Source organism: Gymnogyps californianus, chromosome 1, assembly GCF_018139145.2.
Source record: "Gymnogyps californianus isolate 813 chromosome 1, ASM1813914v2, whole genome shotgun sequence".
NCBI classification, from domain to species: domain Eukaryota; kingdom Metazoa; phylum Chordata; class Aves; order Accipitriformes; family Cathartidae; genus Gymnogyps; species Gymnogyps californianus.
Genome location: NC_059471.1, coordinates 185,003,115 through 185,024,330, shown reverse-complemented (window position 1 = coordinate 185,024,330; position 21,216 = coordinate 185,003,115). Strand labels below are relative to the sequence as shown.

Genomic DNA, 21,216 nt, shown 5'->3' with positions numbered 1-21,216 from the left:
GAGCAGCCTCATGTTCACAAGCCTTGGTCCTCATGGGGGACTTCAACCACTCCAATATCTGTTGGAGGAACAACACAGCAGGGCATAAGCAATCCAGAAGGTTCCTGGAATGCGTTGATGATAACTTCCTTCTCCAAGTGATAAAGGAGCCAACGAGGAGAGCTGCTATGCTGGACCTTGTTCTCACCAACAAGGAGGGGCTGGTGGCGAATGTGAAGCTCACGGGCAGCCTTGGCTGCAGTGACCATGAAATGGTGGAGTTCAAGATTACAGCCCTCGTTAGGGCAGCGAGGAGGGCGCACAGCAAGCTCACTACCCTGGACTTCAGGAGAGCAGACTTTGGCCTCTTCAGGGATCTGCTTGATAGAGTACCATGGGATAAAGCCCTGGAGGGAAGAGGGGCCCAAGAAAGCTGGTTAATATTCAAGGATCACCTCCTCCAAGCTCAGGAGCGATGCATCCCAACAAAGAGGAAGTCAGGCAAAAAAGCCAGGAGGCCTGCATGGATGAACAAGGAGCTCCTGGACAAACTCAAACACAAAAAGGAAGCCTACAGAGGGTGGAAGCAAGGACAGGTAGCCTGGGAGGAATACAGAGAAGTTGTCCGCACAGCCAGGGATCAGGTTAGGAAAGCCAAAGCCCTGAGAGAATCAAAACTGGCCAGGGACATCAAGGGCAACAAGAAAAGCTTCTATAGGTACGTCAGTGATAAAAGGAAGACTAGGGAAAATGTGGGCCCTCTCCAGAAGGAAACGGAAGACCTGGTTACCCTGGATGTGGAGAAGGCTCAGGCACCCAACAATTTTTTTGCCTCAGTCTTCACTGGCAAGTGCTCCAGCCACACCACCCAAGTCACAGAAGGCAAAGGCAGGGACTGGGAGAATGAAGAACTGCCCACTGTAGGAGAAGATCAGGTTCGAGATCATCTAAGGAACCTGAAGGTGCACAAGTCCATGGCACCTGATGAGATGCATCCACAGGTCCTGAGGGAACTGGCGGATGAAGTGGCTAAGCCACTATCCATCATATTTGAGAAGTCATGGCAGTCCAGTGAAGTTCCCACTGCCTGGAAAAGGGGAAACATAACCCCCATTTTTAAAAAGGGAAAAAAGGAAGACCCGGGGAACTACAAGCCAGTCAGTCTCACCTCTGTGCCCGGCAAGATCATGGAGCAGATCCTCCTGGAAACTATGCTAAGGCACACGGAAAATAAGGAAGTGATTGGGGACAGCCAGCATGGCTTCACTAAGGGCAAATCATGCCTGACAAATTTGGTGGCCTTCTACAATTGGGTTACAGCATTGGTGGATAAGGGAAGAGCAACTGACGTCATCTACCTGGACTTGTGGAAAGCATTTGACACTGTCCTGCCTGACATCCTTGTCTCTAAATTGGAGAGACATGGATTTGACGGATGGACCACTTTGTGGATAAGGAATTGGCTGGATGGTTGCACTCAAAGAGTTGCAATCAATGGCTCGATGTCCAAGTGGAGACCAGCGACGAGTGGCATTCCTCAGGGGTCAGTATTGGGACCGGTGCTGTTTAACATCTTTGTTGGCGACATGGACAGTGGGATTGAGTGCACCCTCAGCAAGTCTGCCAATGACACCAAGCTGTGTGGTACAGTCGACACACTGGAGGGAAGGGATGCCATCCAGAGGGACCTTGACAGGCTTGAGAAGTGGGCCTGCGTGAACCTCATGATGTTCAACAAGGCCAAGTGCAAGGTCCTGCACATGGGTTGGGGCAATTCCAAGCACAAATACATGCTGGGCGATGACTGGATTGAGAGCAGCCCTGAGGAGAAGGACTTGGGGGTATTAGTGGATGAAAAACTGAATATGAGCCAGCAATCTGTGTCCGCAGCCCAGAAAGCCAATCGCATCCTGGGCTGCATCAAAAGAAGTGTGGCTAGCAGGTTGAGGGAGGTGATTCTCCCCCTCTACTCTGCTCTCATGAGACCCCACCCGGAGTACTGTGTTCAGCTCTGGAGCCCCCAGCATAAGAAAGACATGGACCTGCTCAAGCGCGCCCAGAGGAGGGCCACGAAGATGATCAGGGGGCTAGAGCACCTCTCCTATGAGCACAGGCTGAGAGAGTTGGGGCTGTTCAGCATGGAGAAGAGAAGGCTCCGGGGAGACCTCATTGCAGCCTTCCAGTACTTAAAGGGGGCCTACAGGAAAGATGGAGAGGGACTCTTTATCAGGGAGTGTAGTGATAGGACAAGGGGTAACGGTTTTAAACTAAAAGAGGGTAGATTTAGATTAGATATTAGGAAGAAATTCTTTACTGTGAGGGTGGTGAGACACTGGAACAGGTTGCCCAGAGAAGTTGTGGCTGCTCCATCCCTGGAAGTGTTCAAGGCCAGGTTGGATGGGGCTTTGAGCAACCTGATCTAGTAGAAGGTGTCCCTGCCCATGGCAGGGGGATTGGAAGTAGATGATCTTTAAGGTCCCTTCCAACCCAAAGCATTCTATGATTCTGTGATTCAAACCATTTGTCTTCCAAGTTTCTCATTTTAAAGTCCCCCCCGCCAAATGCTTTTAAAACAGGAAAGAAGAAAAGAAATGGAGATTCTCTAATAATCATATGCAACCTACAGCTAAAGAGCAAGGAAAATAACATAGTATATGGTGAGATGCACAACAACTGGGAGAATGGACAGTTCATTTTTGTCTATTTTTGCTGCTACATCTGCCATCAGGCTTGACAGTGGTTTTTAATCTGAGTGCACACGTGTTTTAGGGTGACATTGTTTACTTTAACAGGCTATCTACATTAAAGAACAGACAAGACAATGACTGCAGTTTTCAAGAGTGAAGATGAGACCAAATCAAAACCATCTTGTACAATAATTATCCCTAGAGGAGGAGGTTGGGCTCACTGCACATCTCACCTTCCTTCAGGGTGTTTCACAGTGGAACATGCCTAGGAACAGCATAAAAACAACTATCCTTCTGTAAAACTGGCAAAGGGCGATTTCTTCTTCCTCCCCATTATTAACAAAGCAGTTAACTACAGTCAGCAATAAATTTTATAATCTGAGATAATTTACCTCCTCATGGCCCAAAAATAATTCTTGCATTGGCAAGAAGTGTAAACTAATTGAAGGCCTGGCTGGAAAAAAATTGAGCAATAGTGGCAGGACATCAGTCAACTTAATAACTTTCTTCATAATTCAAGCTTCAAGGATAAAAATAAGGTCACTCTCAACCTAACAGAGAAGGGGAACATTATGGAACTGGACTCCTCCAGCAACTTTTAGGTGCCTCCACCCAGCTGCAGATACAATCTGGAAAAAGAAAGGCATGGATATGTTGAAACATTACCTCCTGGTAGAACCAATGGCTAGCTCCTACTCTCTTCGAAGTCAATGGCAGAACTGATGCCAGCACACAGAGATGCAGGCAGGCAGGGAACAAACTACACCAGTAGACATACAGTCAGTACAGAAGGTATAAAATGAACACTCATGTTGCCCCTTATGCAGGTGAGATAATGAAATCTCTGAGAATGAAACATGGATTTCTCAATAAAAAGAAGATATCGCTGTAAAAATTTCAGGAATTAAGAACTGCTGAGAGAAGATGCTGACATTTGATGATGCTGCAATAAACAAGGAAATCTTCCTACATGAAGCTGTGCGAAAATTGTGGACACTTGGGGTTTTGTTTTAACCGTGATTAATGCACTGTTTTGAGATGCACAGGCAATCTCTTTTGTTCTTTCATTTGGTAAACTAACAAATACATCTACCTTCTAAAGGCTTGATGATTGTTAGAGAAAATGTGCATCAAAATGACAAAGAAAATAATAGCCATTAGGAGAATTATTAGAAGAATAATTTATGGTTTACTAATACTCTGTAGAGGCAGCAGCAAAACGCAATTAGAAGAGCAAATGGAATGACAGTCGGAACAATATTGCCTTCAGCTTGAACTAACACCATGACACTGAAACACAGGGAAGTGAAAGTGAATCATTTTCAGTTCATTTTTGCCAAAATATTGCACTTGCTATTCCACTTTTCTAGATTTGTTTAACTGCCTGGACTTAAACGGCTCTGGCTCAGTCTCGTGAGTTTCAGAAGATGGGACAAGCCTCAGCGCTGACAAACAGATACAGGTGGAAATGCAAAGTCTGCCTGCAGTGAGGCTTCTTGCACCGTCTGTGAGGCTGTAACACTTGGGTACGTGCTTCCCAAAGGTTTGGAAGAGCCTTTGAGAAAGTAAGCTAAGCATTAACAAATACACCTGGATTTTAAAAATTCATTTATAGTGACAAAAATACTCTCCATTTCTCTGTACACTCAGGATTACTAATCTTTTGAGAGAGAAAAGAGGGTGATCTTGGTTCCTAAAGGACTTACTCCCAAAGGAAACAATAACTGCATCATACTGTAGTCTTCTCCTAACTAAGAATCTCATTACTGAAAAGTTTCAGGGGAACCTCATCAGCTGAATTACTGATTTCTTGTCCACACCAGCCCAGCCCATCCATCGCAGGGAGAGCAGCAGCCAAAGAAGTCCCATTACTAACTTCACCGCTGCTTCTCCCAACAGCTCCAATGCACTCTTCTATTCTGCAAAAGGCAAACGGCTCTTGGAGGGAAAAATAAACCGCAATGAGACACACAGTACAACAGCAGAACCTGCTTCCCCCTTTACTAACGTCCATGATCTCTGTGGTTGTTTAATCAATACCAGCCTACTTGATTTTAACCCCCCAAAAACCACACATGCTTTGGGTCAAACGGATTTAACTTCGCAGGGAGATGACACGCGCTTAGGCTTACTATGTTTGACATACAGAGAAGAAAATGCCAGCCTGAAAAAAAAGGTTGTTACGTCTCCGTAGATCACTCTGTGCATGCACAATCATTGCAAAGACAACAGCCAAGGCCACTGTAAGATCAGCCGCTCTGCTTGGAAACCAGCCAGACAGCGATCTCTTATGTACTGACTAAGGCTCAGCCTATCTTCCTAAGAGGAAGGTATTTGTCTCAAATGCCCCAGAGGAATTTGAGACAGAAAACAGCGATGTTTTCTCTGCTGCCCAGCACTGATCTATTCTAACTGCTGGATAAGAGCTGAGAGTCAGCAGATCTGCTCAACTGTAGAGCTGCTACTGACCGTCCCAGCGAAGGGCACGTGGTCTGTACAAGCCTGCGCAGGACCTGCTCTTCAGGCTGTGACAGACCAGGGCAGAAGGAGACTGTGGAAGTAAAAGTCAGGATGTACAGCAAAAAGCTAGAGATTTAGGAGGTGAAACATCAGGTGGTCCTGGTGTACGTAGTAGCAGTCTTCGAGAAGATGGAGGTATAGCCCTTCCAGCTAACAGCCAGTGTTGGTAACGCCAAGTCTTTGATGGCTCACTCGTTCATTCGGCAACCCTGCTCACATTGCAAACACACACTGTAGCTGCCCACTCTTAGTCCAGGCAACTAATAATTTCAATTTCAATTTACAGTATGTGGACAAATATTTTAGAAGCTAAAGGCAAGATATCATGTCTGCTGCTTATGAATTTATTACAGGGTAGGGGTTTTTTTAAGCTTTTACTATTCACTTTTATAGGTATAGGGTTAAAAGAGTTCTTCACAGCTCTTTGATCTACACTAAGAAGAAAAGGAAAACCAATAAAATTAAAAAGGAGTATGTACTTAAGAAAAAAATTAAAATCCTTTTCTCCATTACTTACAAAAATCCTTATCTGAAGATTTTTGATACAAAAGTTCTGGCTTTTTTGTTAGGTATAATTACATAAAACATAAAAAAAGAGATCCTACTCAGTAGACCCTATTCAGTACAAACTATGGCTACAATAGCAGTAAGCAGTTCTGCTGGGTGTAGATTATGAAGATGTAAAAGCAATTCACGCCGCACAGCCACCACATTCAGCAATGCATTATTTGCTGTTTTCCGTGTGTTGTGGTTTAACCCCAGTCAGCAACTAAGCACCACGCAGCTGCTTCCCCTTCCCCCCTCCCAGTGGGGTGAGGAGGAGGAAAGGGAAAAAAAAAAAAAAAGTAAAATTCGTGGGTTGAGATAAGAACAGTTTAATAACTAAAGTAAAATATAATACTAACAATAATAATAATGAAATATAATAATAATAATAGTAATGAAAAGGAATACAACAAAAAAAAGGAAGGGGGGGGGGGGGGGGGGGGGGAAGTGATGCACAATGCAATTGCTCACCACCAGCTGACCGATGCCACAGCCACGATCCGCGCCACCTGGCCAACTCCCCCCTGTTTATATACTGGGCATGATGTTCCATGGTATGGAATACCCCTTTGGCTAGTTCAGGTCAGCTGCCCCGGCTCTGCTCCCTCCCAGCTTCTTGCACACCTGCTTGCTGGCACAGCATGGGAAACTGAAAAGTCCTTGGCTTAAGATAAGTGCTACTTAGCAACAACTAAAACATCAGTGTGTTATCAACATCATTCTCACACTAAATCCAAAACACAGCACTGTACCAGCTACTAAGAAGAGCATTAACTCTGTCCCAGCCGAAACCAGGACACCATGGTAGGATGACTGGGCAGTCAGGAGTGTGAGCCTTATTTTTCTATTTGGAAGTAACACTTAAAGTGTTCTGAAACATTAAGTGGGAGTTTTTACTGCTCGGTGCATCCCCTAGAACAATATGGCATCAAAATAGCCCCAGATGGATTCTAAATGCCAAGTGGCAACTGCACTATACCTGTAAAAACCTAGTCCCCACCTCCCTCTCACACTACTGCTTGGCCTTACTGGCTTTGCCCTTTTCCCTGACTATCTAGAGCTCTACCTAGGCAAGAGATGACTGGCAGTTTTGCCAGGGAGTGATAAATAAAAAAAATGGTCTTTACTTTTCTGGATAAGTTGGTAGCACTTTGTGCAAGTGCACAGTGGGCAGGAAAGCCACCAATTCAGTCTCTGTCCCTTTCTTTTGCTGAATACAGTTTTAGAGCCAGACAAGAATTTTCTGACATAGGATATTTTTGTTCAAAAATGCCGATCCATTCATTAAAACCAAATCTTTCGATAGAAACAAACATTCTTGCAGCAAGGCTTGTGGGGTCCAGGATGAAATGCTTGTTAAAATGAGAGACAGAGAGAGCAAATCTAAGACTCTCTGAAAGACTTTCTCAAATACTCTTTAATGCCACAGTTATTACCTATTTGAAAGCAGAAATCCCAAGTGAAGAGAGGTCGAAATCAGAAGAGGGTATTTCCCATATCAAAACAGAGTGAACAAACAACAGGACAGTAAAACCAGTCTCTCCGGTCGACCTGATGAGGCTCCTCCATTACATAGAATTCATCAATCAAAAAGAGTAAGTCAGGTACAAGAGCAACCTAAATTCAGGAAGCTGATCTCCAGTCCTATGCCTATATTACTAAATAAAGCCAGCAAGGCCAATTCCCTGGCCCTGAAGACAAATAGTAACAGTGGTGCTCTACTACAACTCACACCCATATGGGTGCTCTCTCCCACTTTTTCCCTGAAATGGGTGTTTTTTTCCACATTGTCTGTTGGGAGCAGTCCCTGGCCAATGCTACTCCACAAGCTACGCCCTGACATCTTCTGCAAGAGCGCTAATTGCAGGAGACAAAAGCATGCCAAGGAAGATGCTAACAATTACACAGAATGGACAACAGCAGGCCAGTGCTCCAGCCTGGGCCTGGGCGCTGTTTGGTTTACTAGCATAGCCCTGGACAGGCACTGCAAACAAAGTCTTTTACCGCATCTAGTGGGGAAAAAAAAAAAAAAAAAAAAAAAAAAAAAAAAAAGGATGACACTCCTCAGGACACTCGTCTCGGAGAAGAACCAAGTTCAAGTCGCTGCTCCAAATCAGGCAGAGCAGAGATTAACGGTGCAAGAAAAATGCCTCTGAAGCACCCCAGCCAGCAAGCTACTGATCATTCTGGCATTTACATCTCTTCTGCTGTTTATTTTCTTCCACCACTAAAAAGGTCAACCACTTCAGCTTTGTTCCAGCATGACATTGCTCATCGCACCGGATAGCTATGGAGGACAGCTGGGGAGGAGGAAGGTGCATTCCTGATGTGCACAGGAGACAGAGCCCCATGCTGGGACATGCATCAAGGAACACCTTCCACATTGGGATGTTCACAGGAGAGAACGGCCAGGCGACTGATGACTGGAAGGGCAGAGCGACACCATCCACACACATTCACCTGCACAAACTACTACTGCACAGCTACCACACAGCACTGCAGCTTCTCTCCAGCCAGAAAGAAGCCACAGCACAAGGTAACAGCTAGGATAGTGAGGCTGCAATGCCCTGATGTGGAGGAGGAGGAGGCTAGGAAGCAAATGCAAGTGAGGCTGTTCAAATCCTTTTCATCCCTGTCCCCCTCAGTGTCTGTACCCGATTCAAACTAATAAAGCATGCGGGACAAAAATGTATGTCAATAAGACATTATTTCTATCAACATCTTGCAGCCTCTCATCTGACTTCAGTAGGGCTGCTGTGATCTGGAAGCCTTTGCTGCCTTTGAAGGCAAGAACTTGCCTCTCACCTGAGAGATCTCTCCACTTACCTCCCAAAATTTGAGCTCAACTATGCCCCTAAATCAGGGAGGCAAAATCTTGCCTTCCCCACCTGCAGAGTCTGCATAGCTTCTGCTGAGTTTAGCGCTATGATCCAAGAGCCCCTGGTCATCACAGGAGCAAGATACCCCAGAATCTCTGATGTTACTGCTGATGAGAAGCTAAGGCTCCCAGCCAGCCTTCCCGCAGCACTTGTGGGAGCTCAGCAGGAGCTAGAAGCAGGAGCTGAGGTCCCACCGAGCTCCTCGAAGCACTCAGAAGAGCTATTCTCCCAAAAGGTGCTGGCTTGGTCTTGGAAAAATTCAAACCTGGTATTACAGCACATTGTCCATGCCATCCCTGTTTGAGCTGTGAATATGAAATCAAATTCCCAAACCAGGAAATACTTTTTGAAACACAATTCTTGCCTTTGAGTAATTGCTCTCATTCCTCCCATCTCTCTCACTAACCCCATTTATCAAAATATTTATTTCCATTTTGTTCTCACTATCACACAGTCCCACTAATATCAATCTTGCCTATCTGAAGCTTCCTCTTCTACTAAAAATCAAGGAGGGGAGAACTTTCTCAGATCAAACACTCTAAAAACAAATGGCATAAACCATCCCTCTCACTCCCTTTCTTGACAAAGTTTCTCCACAGAGAGCAAGAGAACTGCAAATACAATAAACAACCTTCCGATATATATATTAGTAAAAGCAAAAGCCAGTTTCAACCTAACTCTTCCCATTTCCTACCCTGACAGAATACAGATTTCTTTGTTATTTATTTGTTAACAGAAACTCTTTCAAACAACAGTGGAAGAATAACAATATCTGTCAAAATTCACGTTTCAGCTATTTCAGTGGTGGTTTTCAGTGTCAGGCAGGGACAAATCTTTTCTCTCTTATTCAAGTAGGTCCGTCACTAGTCTCAATTCAAACTACAGGATCTAGGCTCATATGAGCATTTTGTAACAAGTTCTCAACCAAATCACCCTGTATTAGTCGGCACTGCGACGACTTACATCAGCAGACAGGCTGACCTCACTTGATTTAACAAAAGTTACAGGAAGGTGTTTTTAAGGTGGGTGCATTACAAGAATTTACATCCTATTGGCAATTTTTTTTTCTTTTTTTTTGGTCACGAAGTGTAAACTAAACCAAAAGCAAAAAAACCCAGGCAATAGTGACAAGGCATCAATCAATTTAATAACATCCCTTATAACCAGCATTTAAAGAAACAGGTCATTCCCAACATTATGACTAACACAAAACTGCTGTGTTACAAATATTTCCATCCAACCACACACTCAGGGATAGAAGTTAATCTCCCAAACTAACAGAAACAAGGAACTTTTCTCTTTTGAGATAGAGGAAAAAGCCCAGCCAAGCTGCCAGTGTCTACAGAGAATCCTTTGTCCCACAGAATCTTCCCACGCACTAGAAAAGCAGTGAATGAATGAAAGAAAATACCTTTTTTTTTGACACCTTTGATGAAACATGCAAACTGCATCAAAAGAAAAGAAGGCTGACACCAGAGGAGTTTTAAATTGCTAGCCGTAGTCAATTCAAAAGCGATTGTTATGAACAAATTTAAGAGGGTTCAAAATTGTCAGACCAGTGAGAAACAGCAACTAAGATTTAGTAACAAAAAACCAAAATACAGAACATTACAACCCTCCACTCTTCCAGCAAAGAACAGCACGGAGTGGTTTAAAAAGCAGAAATAAGCTACTACTTCTTTTGGCACAAGGAACAGCCACGTACAGCTTTAACATTTGAAAATGACTGCCATGTTATTCTTACCTAACGTCTGCTCTGCAAGTTATTGATGGGGAGGGGGAGAGCACCCCTCAAACAAAACCAACGTAACTCTACAGTATTGGCTTAAGTGGTAAATATTGAAAGTTTTTCTCAGTGTAATGTGTTTGCAGCAGATTTTGTGGTGTCAGAGAGGAGACTTCACACTGCAGTCCAGAAATACAGACACTCATACATCAGAAGCAGGGAACATACAGTTCCACCTCTATTTTAATACAATGGTCAAACGATAGCACGAAATTCATGCATCGGGAGTTCACCTCTGGTAACTTCTCTCCTTGTACGCCTAAATCAGTAAGAGAGAAATTGTCACAGATAATTTCCTCCTAGATACTGAAAGAGGTCTGAAACTGCTGTATAGTACAGCCCATTTGACAGCAGATAATCACAAGACACCAACAGCTGTGAAAACAAATGCTAAGTAAGGCAGAAATTTAATAAATTAGTAGAGATACACAATTAAGTGTAGGGAATGCCTGTCCATAATATTCTATTGATTTCAGTGCTCTGTTTCAGGATATAAAAAGCATTAACTGAAGGAAAGTGGTTAAACTACAATCCAGTGATTTCATCCTTTAAGGGCCCTAATACACAGCATCTCAAGAGATACGAATATAACATTAGTTGCATAAAGCCATCTAACCATGAAGGGAGGAAAAAGCTTTATTACATCTCTCCACTGTTACCAATTAAATGAAAATATATGATGGAATAGTGAGACTTAACATATATTACAACCCCATGGCAGATTAAAATCATCTCTCTGCTGATTATTCCATCAAGAAGAAGCTGAGACAAATTCAGAAGTGAAATGAGGAGGATAATACAGCTTAAACTGAAGGCCGAGAGCAAGCACACAGCAATCAGTGTTTAACAGTGCTTCCACTCGGACTTAAGGCATCACTTCATTAACGTCATTCAAAATATTTACCTTGTTATTGTAAAGTACAATGCATTTTAGGCAAGGCACTCTACGTGGTCAAGGTGATGCTCTCAAGTTAAGAAAACATTTGTAACTTCTGTCTTTCAGATGTATGCCATACATAAATTTGCCCAGAAGTATGCATTCAGCTGCCGGAAACTCATCTGAACGATTACTAATGTGCAATTTGGATTCCCTGACACCACAAGAGTTTTCTTGAAAGTATCACCTCCAAGCTGTACCCAAAAACTACCACTGCCTGAACTCCTTGGCTGCTCTAGTCAGTGGGGAAAAAAAAAACAATTTCTGTGGAAGAATATGAGCAAATTACAAAGGGATAGTTACAGGTATCATTTCAGATTCTTTCACTTTAAGATCAGTTTTAAAAGATTTGAATATATTAAATACTAGAGAAAAGCATAATAATTACAAAAGGGGAAGACAGCTTTGATACTCAAGTAGGAAAAGAAAAATAAAAGCATTTAATAGGGTAGAAAAAGATGACTATATCTGCAGAAAATCCTTTCGGGAGCTACTTTTTGTGGTGACAGCAACAGCCCAATCTCAGCAAATGCCCAAGCCTCAGATTTACATGGAGAACTTCTGCATCTATCTGATAGCCCAGGGACAGCATTCACCACACAACGTTAGAGGGCAAACTTTGGGAGAGCAGTCCTGTCAACTTCTTAAGACTCAAAGCCTTAAGTAGTTGCATGACCGTATGACAGTGGAAGTATTCATTTTTGATGTTCGTCAAAAGGGAACCAGCAAAAAAGAACAAAAAAACCCCAAACCATAAAACTAGACAACATAGACCGAATCAGTAAACTCTGAATCACGTAGACTATTTTAAGTATATACTTCTAAAGTAAATTATAAAATTTAAAAAGTAACTGCAATTTAGGAAATGTCCTCAATTGTTGTAAATTAGCATATTTGCACCAAAGTCCCTAGACCCATGCAAAGAGAGGATGAGTTTTTACTCTATTTTCAAGAATACATAAAATATTTCCCAAGCCACTGAATAAATGAACATACCTTTTTCCACTTCTTAAACAAACGTTTTGATTTTCTTGTACCCTAGAAATTCTTTTACCCTAGAACTATTAGTTGTTATGAAACCTCTGTAAAATAAGACATATGAAAAATTACTTGTGTGATAACTGATTATATCCTTCAGTTACTGCCACCTCCAGCCTTCCTCACCACCATTCCACTCCTCACTGCAGAAAAATAAGAGCTAGTACTGACTTCTGTAAATTAAGAATATAGCCAGGTGTGATTCTATCCCACAAGGCAGCAGTTCAATACTAGCGCAACTTTTTTGACATCAGAGGAGCTATACAAGGCTAAAGCTGGTGCAAAGGAGTGGAGTCAGGTCTGGCGTTGCTACTTCTCCTACCAATTATGATGACTGCTGTGACAGAGAGTTCTCAAGAAGTTGTTTAAGAACTAAAGGACTGTTACAGACAAGTCCCTAGTCAGAAGTGGGCAAGGTCAGAGAGAGAGAAATCCAGCACTGAAGCAGCAGTTATTTAATGTAACCTATCCAAATGCTTCCTTTTAACTTCTACATTCTCTTGTCTTTATTGTCATTCATCATAAAAGAAAATGAAAACTGTAAGAGATGCTATAGGAGACTCAGAGATGCTAGCCTAATTCCAGTATTATCCACACCTAAGCCCTCATTTTAGCACAATTAAATTGAACAAACACTACTATGGCACACAGACATCTTTCTGTACATCCTAGCACAGAATAGACCAGAATGTGTTTATTAAAAGCTTAAGGGCACATCTAATTTAATAGCCACAAGTTCTTTCTGGCCATACTTTTGTTGAGACTGATTTTACACCTGCTGAAGATAACGAAGATTTTCCCTGACTGTAAGGGGATCAGATTAGGCCTAACATTTTTAAAACAAATTCTTCAACTTTCTTTTTAAATAGATTACCTAATATTCTCCCAAAGAAAGCAATTAAATATTCACAAGTAGATTGTTCTTTAGCTGCCTCATCCAAAGCTGATCTGATGAGTGACTATTTGCCTAAATAACCTAGAAGGCTTTTTTTGTTCCTCTTTGATTATCCAAAGGCTTACAAGGAGACTTCAAAAGCATACATCCCTATAGAAAAATTGTAAACACTAGGCATGACTTATGAGGACATAGTAAGATAAAGAGGTCACACTGTCTAAAATGGTGGTAGGAGTTTTTTTTCAACAAGGTGTGAATAGGGTATTATCTTCATTTTTCATACCTCTAACATTATAACATTAGAACAAGAGTACTAAAAGTTTCACAGTTAAGAGAAAAAGGGCCTCAAAAATGCTCAGCAATGCCACTAAGTTATGCATCCACAGTTAAAATACCTACACACATAATGCAGACCTTCTGATTTCAGCTAGAAACCTTGACAAATGCTTTCCATGGCAGTCAGACAGTTCAGATTCCCATATGCAGATAAACAGAAGATGGTGAAAATGTAACAATAAAACCTGCAAATATTTAAGGTATGAGAGAAACTTCTTGAAAAAGTATAAATGTTATCAATATATTGTTAAAAATCTAATCACCCATCCCTAAAAATACACCAATATAAAATAATAGGTTTTTCAGAGTCCTGTTTGTCACCCTCTTACAACTGTGTTTTATATGGGCACAGGCAGATGACATGGATGACCCAGATTCAAATGAGATAAGTAGCATTATGTTTCTACAGCCACGCAACCTGGACACCAGGCACTGCTCTAACCTTTCCTTTTCTTTGCTATGGCTGGATAGAACCAATTTAATGCAGTCTTGTTCGCATAAGACCAACAGCAGGTCTACTTGGCCAGCTTTACTCACTTCAAGAATTAATTATTTTCCCAGACAATATCTCAAATTCTTCTGCAACCCTTCAATGAAAGTTCATTGCACGTTATTTTTTGTGCTTTTACCACTCTTTATGTTCACTAAGTGGCAGTGTTTTCTCCCAGTTGGCCACTCTGCAAGTTAATGTTTGTTGAGTTTTGCTCAGTTATACACTACACATTTTTTTGATCTTCCATGGCATGTCTCTTTCTTCATGACATTCCTGAGGCCAGGAAAGGTTTTGTAGCAAACATTGCCTCCGTTCAGAAAGGCTATGGTTATTCTCTTTTCCAGACTCTAAGAGTTTCACATGGGTGACCTCTTTGCTCACCTCTGCAGCTATTTTGGCACATGAAGGTTTCATCTCTAATTTTGAAATTTCAAATATAGTTGCATTAGCCCTATCAGTAGCCCAACCAATCCATGTTCTTCCTACAAATGTAGGAACAAGCTTTGTCAGGGCACAGCTGGCTCTGCAGACCTACTCTCTCATTTGAGACAGAATAAACTTTTCCATCTGGGATGATTTGTACATATGGTGGTACAGTCTGAGTTTGAAACTCAGTAATCACAGCTGCCCAGTTCTGTCCCTTGCAAATTGCTCACTCCTGCAGATGAGGAGTAGGTAACAGTTAACAGAGAAGCCCCTTGGCTCTTCTATGATATAACATCTGTAAACATCATCCAGGAGGCATTCAACCACTCCCTTGCAACGTTTAAAGATACTTTTATAAACTTGGCATAATGATCCTTGGGAATGTTTTTCCTTTTTTTCTTCTTCTTCTTGTTTGTTTTGTGGTTTGTTTTTTTTTAAATAGGTGAATTGCAGAAGATGGGGCCTCTGGGAAATAGAGTAGAAGTAGAATTGGACCATCTTCCAGCAGAAAATAATTGTCGCCATGCCTGCTAATGAAAATTTGTACACTCATGTAAAAGAAACAGACATTTTGCTTTGCTTGAACATCTGTCTTTACCTTTTTTTTCTTCTGTTTTGTAGTGAGACCGTCAAGAAAGAGTTATGGGATTGTACACAGGAAAATAAAAAGGACTATGAACCTAAAGCAGAGATCATCTGTTGCTTGTGCTAACGACTGCTTAGAAAGTGCACATTTTAAAACTCCTTTTTATTCTGTCACAGAATCATAGGGTGGTTATCTTTAATAGCTATTACTCAGACAGATATATAAAGAGTATCTTAGTTCTCTAGCAGTCGTTATCCTATCAAAGGGATAATCCTTAAATGCTCCGTGTCATTCACTTTAGTTTTTCAAGGCTGACAACATTTTGAGTAAAGTGCTCTGCCATTCATGGGAGGTGTAAGCTCATAACTGGAGGATTTTTTTTTGCTTTTTTTAAACTGCTTGCAGTGTTAAAAACCAGCTGGTGAAGAGGTGGACGTACAGGGCCAGGCTTTGCGAATCAGTGTAGCTATATTGATGTGACAGTTTTACACCAGCTGAGCATCTGGTCCTTACGGTTATGAACGACAAGAGAACTGGCTTTTCATGCCCTTTGTGGCAAGAGACATTTAAAGAGTAACAGCTGTTCCACTTTCCCTTGGCTGATTTGGACTTGTGAATTTTTATGAATCTGCATGATATGCCTACCCAAACACTATAAATATTTGCAAATGACCTGCTACACAACAATTTTGCCCTAATTTATGTTCAATTTTTGACTGCATAAATACATCCACTTTCATTAACTAGCATACAGGTAGCAGTACTTACCTGTGATCTAAGTGATGAATAGAGAGAATAACCCCTGAATTCAAATGGGCTTGTTTTAAGGTCACCAGGATTGTGAATTCATATTTATTTCTTAACTTCTGAAAAAAGATTTCAGCTGTTTCTGGAGATGCCTTGACACTTCTTGAAGTATCTAAAAAAAAAAAAACATAACAGAAAAAACACTCAGTATAAAATCTTATTTTACGTTACATCCTCAACTCAAAGAGCTTACAAAATAACAAGCTACTTCTGAGGAGCACAATGGAACAGACAGGCAAAAGCAGGGATCAAAGTATTTTAAACACCGGCTTTTACATGCAATGGGAGCCTTTTCAGTGAAAGAGAACACATTTTCTAGGACACTTATTCTATTCGGGGGGGGGGGGGGGGGGGGGGGGGGGGGGGGCCGTGTTTTGTTTTTAATACAGGGTCATAACTCTCTTACTTTCTCCATGGATGGCCAGATGGCACCTTTAATATCTCATCCAAAATGTGGACTCACTAGCAGTGAAGCACAGAATGACAACACTGGATATGAGCCTAAGCTGTGAAGCGCGACCCGAGCAACTTTTTAATGACTTCTACAAAAATGTTATGCTTAATAGCTATGCACAATTAATTTAAAAAAACAAAAACAAAAACCAAAGAGCAGCATCTCTTTAGGGACAATTTACTCAGCTTTAAGTAACAGTTATAAAATAACTTAAAAACTCACCATCTTTCAAAATATATTGTCGCTAATTAATCACTATATACTCCAGTTGTGCAGTATGTTGCTGCTGCTTCTTGCACAGGATGTCACGAACATTTGTTAGAGTAATTGTACACACACAATAAAGATTTTGCTTTTAAAAACCCACACACAACCAAGACTGAAGCAATGTTTCCACTGAATTTGCACGGAACATGCATAGAAAATAAAAAGGCCCAACCTTAAGCCCTCTAGAGAGGTAATTTACAAAATAAGATGTCAAATGCTAGAAAAACAATTCCCAAGGTTTTCCATAACACATTGTACTAGAAAAAAAATTAATATACATTTTTAATGCACAAAATCAATTCATTAGCATGTGTAATCAACTGTGTAAGAACTAAATCAATTCACAAGCTTCTTGTCATTGCAATTTGACCATCCTGCTCTAACTCAGGGACACTAATTCAGGGACAGCAACAGCAGCAGAGAGCTAACTGCAACAGAAATGGTGATTTTCTTTTGGCAGCGCTGGAGCTGAGCTGTCAAGTACGCTTACACCGCTGTTCTTAAAAACAGGTTTATTCTTTAAGCTGTACCTATGAAGGTGCTACTCTGCATTAACAGCAAACAGTTTATTGTGGTTTATAGACCAGGAATTTTTTTAATATGTGTTTAAGAAATGCAACAACCTATACAACCCTGAAGTCCTAACCGAGCTCCTGCACAGTGTCACACCAGGCTGAATTTGATTCATTTTTTACAAAGGGGAATCCAAAAGACAAAAAAAAAAAAAAAAAAGGAAATAAAAAGAAAGAAAAGATCATTTAGAGCTTTTTTTTTTGTGAAATTTCACGTCTTTTCTACTGTGGATTGCATAATTCCCTCACTGTAGCAGACATCCATGGCATTTTAATGGAATTGTTAATAAATCATAAAGCAACTCAAATACAATTACATCAAAGCATTCATTTTTAGCCAAGGGACACTAACAGAGTGGAAAGACATAGGTTTGCATGCTGGAAGATAGTTTAACTGCATTAACAATTTCTAGCAATATAAACAATCTACTCCCAAGAGACCAAGCAGAGGAAGGACACACAAGGAACATATTCTCTAATCATGATCACAGGATCCTCATGCACTGCAGTTCTCAGCAGCAGCTTTCCTACCGAGATACAGAAGAACACAGGAAAATACAGATGTGGAACCCACTTAAAAGCCTATAGAATCCGATTCCAAGATGCAAAGCACATCCTCCAACCCTGTTTGCAGTGCAGGGGAGCTGGGTTTCTCAGCTTAGAAAGCCCAGCCAACATGCTTTTCTACCGCAGGTTCATTATCATTAGAGCGTTTACAGAGTCTGGTTTTGGGCCCACAAACACATTACATGTTTACACTGAAATCTCATTTTGATTAATGACAGAAGATCTGATGAGGTATCATCAAACTATTTGTGTGCTTGTTTGCGTAGTCAAGAGTGTCTGCCCGGAGGGGCAGAGCTTCCCTGCCTGAAGGGCTTGCAGCCTCAGAAGCCTCAGTCAGGATGAGCAGTGCAACTTAAACTAAATAAAAGTGGCAGAACAAAACCCAGAGCAAGCTGAGACCACCGGAATGTGGGAAGTCATCTTGCTTACATATTAATAATTGTTACTACTTTGTAACAACACTCTTGTCCCTCCAAAAACCTTTTATACTTCTTTTAAACTTTCTTGGTAGAGATATTTCACTTTGACTTCAGCAGATGATGCAATTATAGAAACCAAGGCTATAGAGTGTACACCATGAACACCCCATGCTTTTTCAGGCACGTGAATTCAGGCTGATTCCCCCTCACCTGAAACATTGCAGGAGTTTCTAGGAGGAAAGGGAAGGGTGGAGAAAGAGGGCTATGAAGATGATTTCCACATCATCATCTCTCAGCTCCCTGCCATTTATACAGGGCTGATAAAGCACACACCCACGTGAACGTGATAGTGAAGCAGCTGCATAGGTCCTTCATCCAACAGCTTCTGTGTCTGGTCACTTCAGTCTCACTCCGATTTAGAGAGTGAGCACACGGGAATCAATAGAGGCATTAAGGTACTAAATAGATACTATCAATTTCCATGGATGTATATTGGAGTCGGACACACAATATTTACGGTTTAATATGGCAGCAGGAAAAGATAGGAGGTGCACATATTAAATGTGAATTCCATGGGAAGACAGGAGATAGGAAGAGGGTTGGAGGGGAAAAAAGTCAAGCAAGACAAAAAAGAGAAAGTCATGTCAGAATTATGGGAAATAGCAGAATTGCAGAAAATTCCCTGGCTGTTCTTGTTCTGTTCCCATTGTCTCCAATGGATTTCTTTCAGGTTTCCCTCAAGGCAATGACATGGTAGTAAGAAGGAAGATGAGAAATGCAGAACAACTACCTTTTTCCAAGAATCCAGATTTTCCCTGAGCAGCTCTGAACCCTGGAAGATGCTAGGGTGCCTCTCTGTCCCAGTTACCCTCTGGTTTATCCCTCTACATTGTGCCTAGTTTTAACTACTATCACACCCCACCAGTGGAAGTCATAAATGCTTTATGCTGGAAGTGGAAAACAGTCCACAGAGACTATGCTTACTTAACAAAAATAAAATCCACAACTTTTCAATTAGAAAGAAATATTAATTTCTACCAAATTCCTATGATATTCTCATTAGCAACTGATGAAAGAAAGTATATGCATAACACCCCTACCATTATACAAGGCCAGTTCCAATCACACATAAATAATTATCTCCCCCTCCTACACGTACTTTTATTCTAACTGGAGCTATTGGGACGCGAACACAGCACTACAGATGGCCTGTGCTTTAGCAAGGAAACAAACCCTCATGTGGAGCTCTCCAGAGCCCTCCCAGTCCTCATTGCTGCGCTGACAGGCGGGGGAAACACAGAGCTGCCTCTATGCCCACAAAAGAGGAATCTTTTTTGAGGTCTACTCGTGTCACCCCTGTGAATCATTACCCAATCACTAGGCTGGACGAGAATTTTCCATCCTTTTCTCTATAAAATCTTATAATCATTCATCATGGCCTTAGAATATCTTCTTGAATACAGACAAAAGTATCAAGACCTGATTAGATCACGCTGGAAGCCCATATATTAAGATTATCGTCACATTAACTGCTAGAGTATTAAATTGCCAACACACATGGCCATTCGGTTTTGGTATTGCAAATAGGTCAGTTCATACTTGCTGTACCAAAGAGCTACACAGCCTTTTGAATTATAACTACTCTGATGAAGCACAGCACCCTTTGCTCAGGGCAGGCGCCAGGTGGATTTCTTAAAGAAAGACCACTGAAAGGTCCTTGATCCATTAGATCCATTCTTTTTACACTAACACAACAGTGCAAATCCCTCATTCCAATTGCCTTTCAACACTAGCGGTAGGTGCTTGATAGATCACCAGCTGTGCTCAATAAATACTGATTCAGGCTTGTTCTTGACATTTGGCTTCTAGTAATCATTTTAAGACCCGAGGAAAATACTTTACTGGAACTGGACTTCTTCCATAATAGCTTGGAAAATCAAACTGGTATATCTCAGATAATAATTTGTGGTTTCTCAACAGTTACATAAAAACCTCATACTGTGAACATTCCTAATATACAAAACCAAAGGCATAAATCTTTTGATATTAGAGTGCAAAAATAAGGAGACAACTATTAGTTTGAATGAGAAATTTGTCTCTAGCCATGATACCTATACATTAGGTTTGCTTTCCTAGAATATTGCATGTGTTTGGATTGACCACACCATGACAACTCACAAACCTATAGTGTCAACACTCCACCTTTAATTTATAGAAGAATGAAGTTCAAAGGGACAATGAAAGAAACAAAAATCCAAACTCAAAGCATGTCGCACTCCTTGTTCAAGTCAAAGGCTATAGCATGGAAACGCCTTTAGAAGGAATAGTAACGCTCACGTGGTAACAAATGCAGCTGGTTTGAGACAAGCAAGTTAGCGAAAGTATTGAAAACAACACAACAGACTGGGGGAAGGAGGCTGGAGGAAGGGAGAATTAACTCATACTGTGGTTGGCAATGGTAACAATTTACAAGGACACAGACAAACAGTAGGTGGTGGTCAACCTTCAGCTGCAACATCTGGTTATGAGGTGATCAGCTGCCCACAGGCACAGAAAACCAAGTCTTTTAAGATCTAACATTGCAAAGCAATCTGAAAACCCAGTGAAGAAAACCACTGACCATGAGACCTGCACGAACTCAGCCCTTAGTGGCTGCTGCTGCCTCTACCCTGTGCTTGCAACAGCCCTCACAACTAGGACACATTTTCCCCTCTCAGAGACAATCTGCAGTCAGAGCTTTGCAGCAAACACCAACGCCACACAAGTGTTTCCTTGAGGTGTCAAGTGCAGACATTGTCATTTGAGCCATGCTCATGAGATGATAATTACTGCACTATAACCAAGAGAGCAAGTCTAACTTTCAACAGGACTCACTCCACAGGTCCAAAGGCACTTCCACCAGTCTAAACTGGTGCTGCAGAAAGAGGCGGTTCTACCCTTTGCTCTGCCACCAGCCTTTAATTCCTTCTCCTCATCCCTACGGTGACAACTGCATTCATGCAAACAAGGAACCGTATCAGGC

The 21,216-nt window shown here is 41.5% G+C and overlaps 1 protein-coding gene across 1 annotated transcript in view; it reads right to left on the bottom strand.

Annotated features, from left to right (window-relative positions):
• The window catches only part of NELL2 (neural EGFL like 2), a 159,409-nt gene that overhangs the window by 120,940 nt on the left and 17,253 nt on the right, over positions 1 to 21,216 (bottom strand). Inside the window, exon 3 of the mRNA XM_050908420.1 lies at positions 15,877 to 16,027. Coding sequence (XP_050764377.1) covers positions 15,877 to 16,027 — 151 coding nt within the window. The remainder of the gene's footprint in view (positions 1 to 15,876; positions 16,028 to 21,216) is intronic.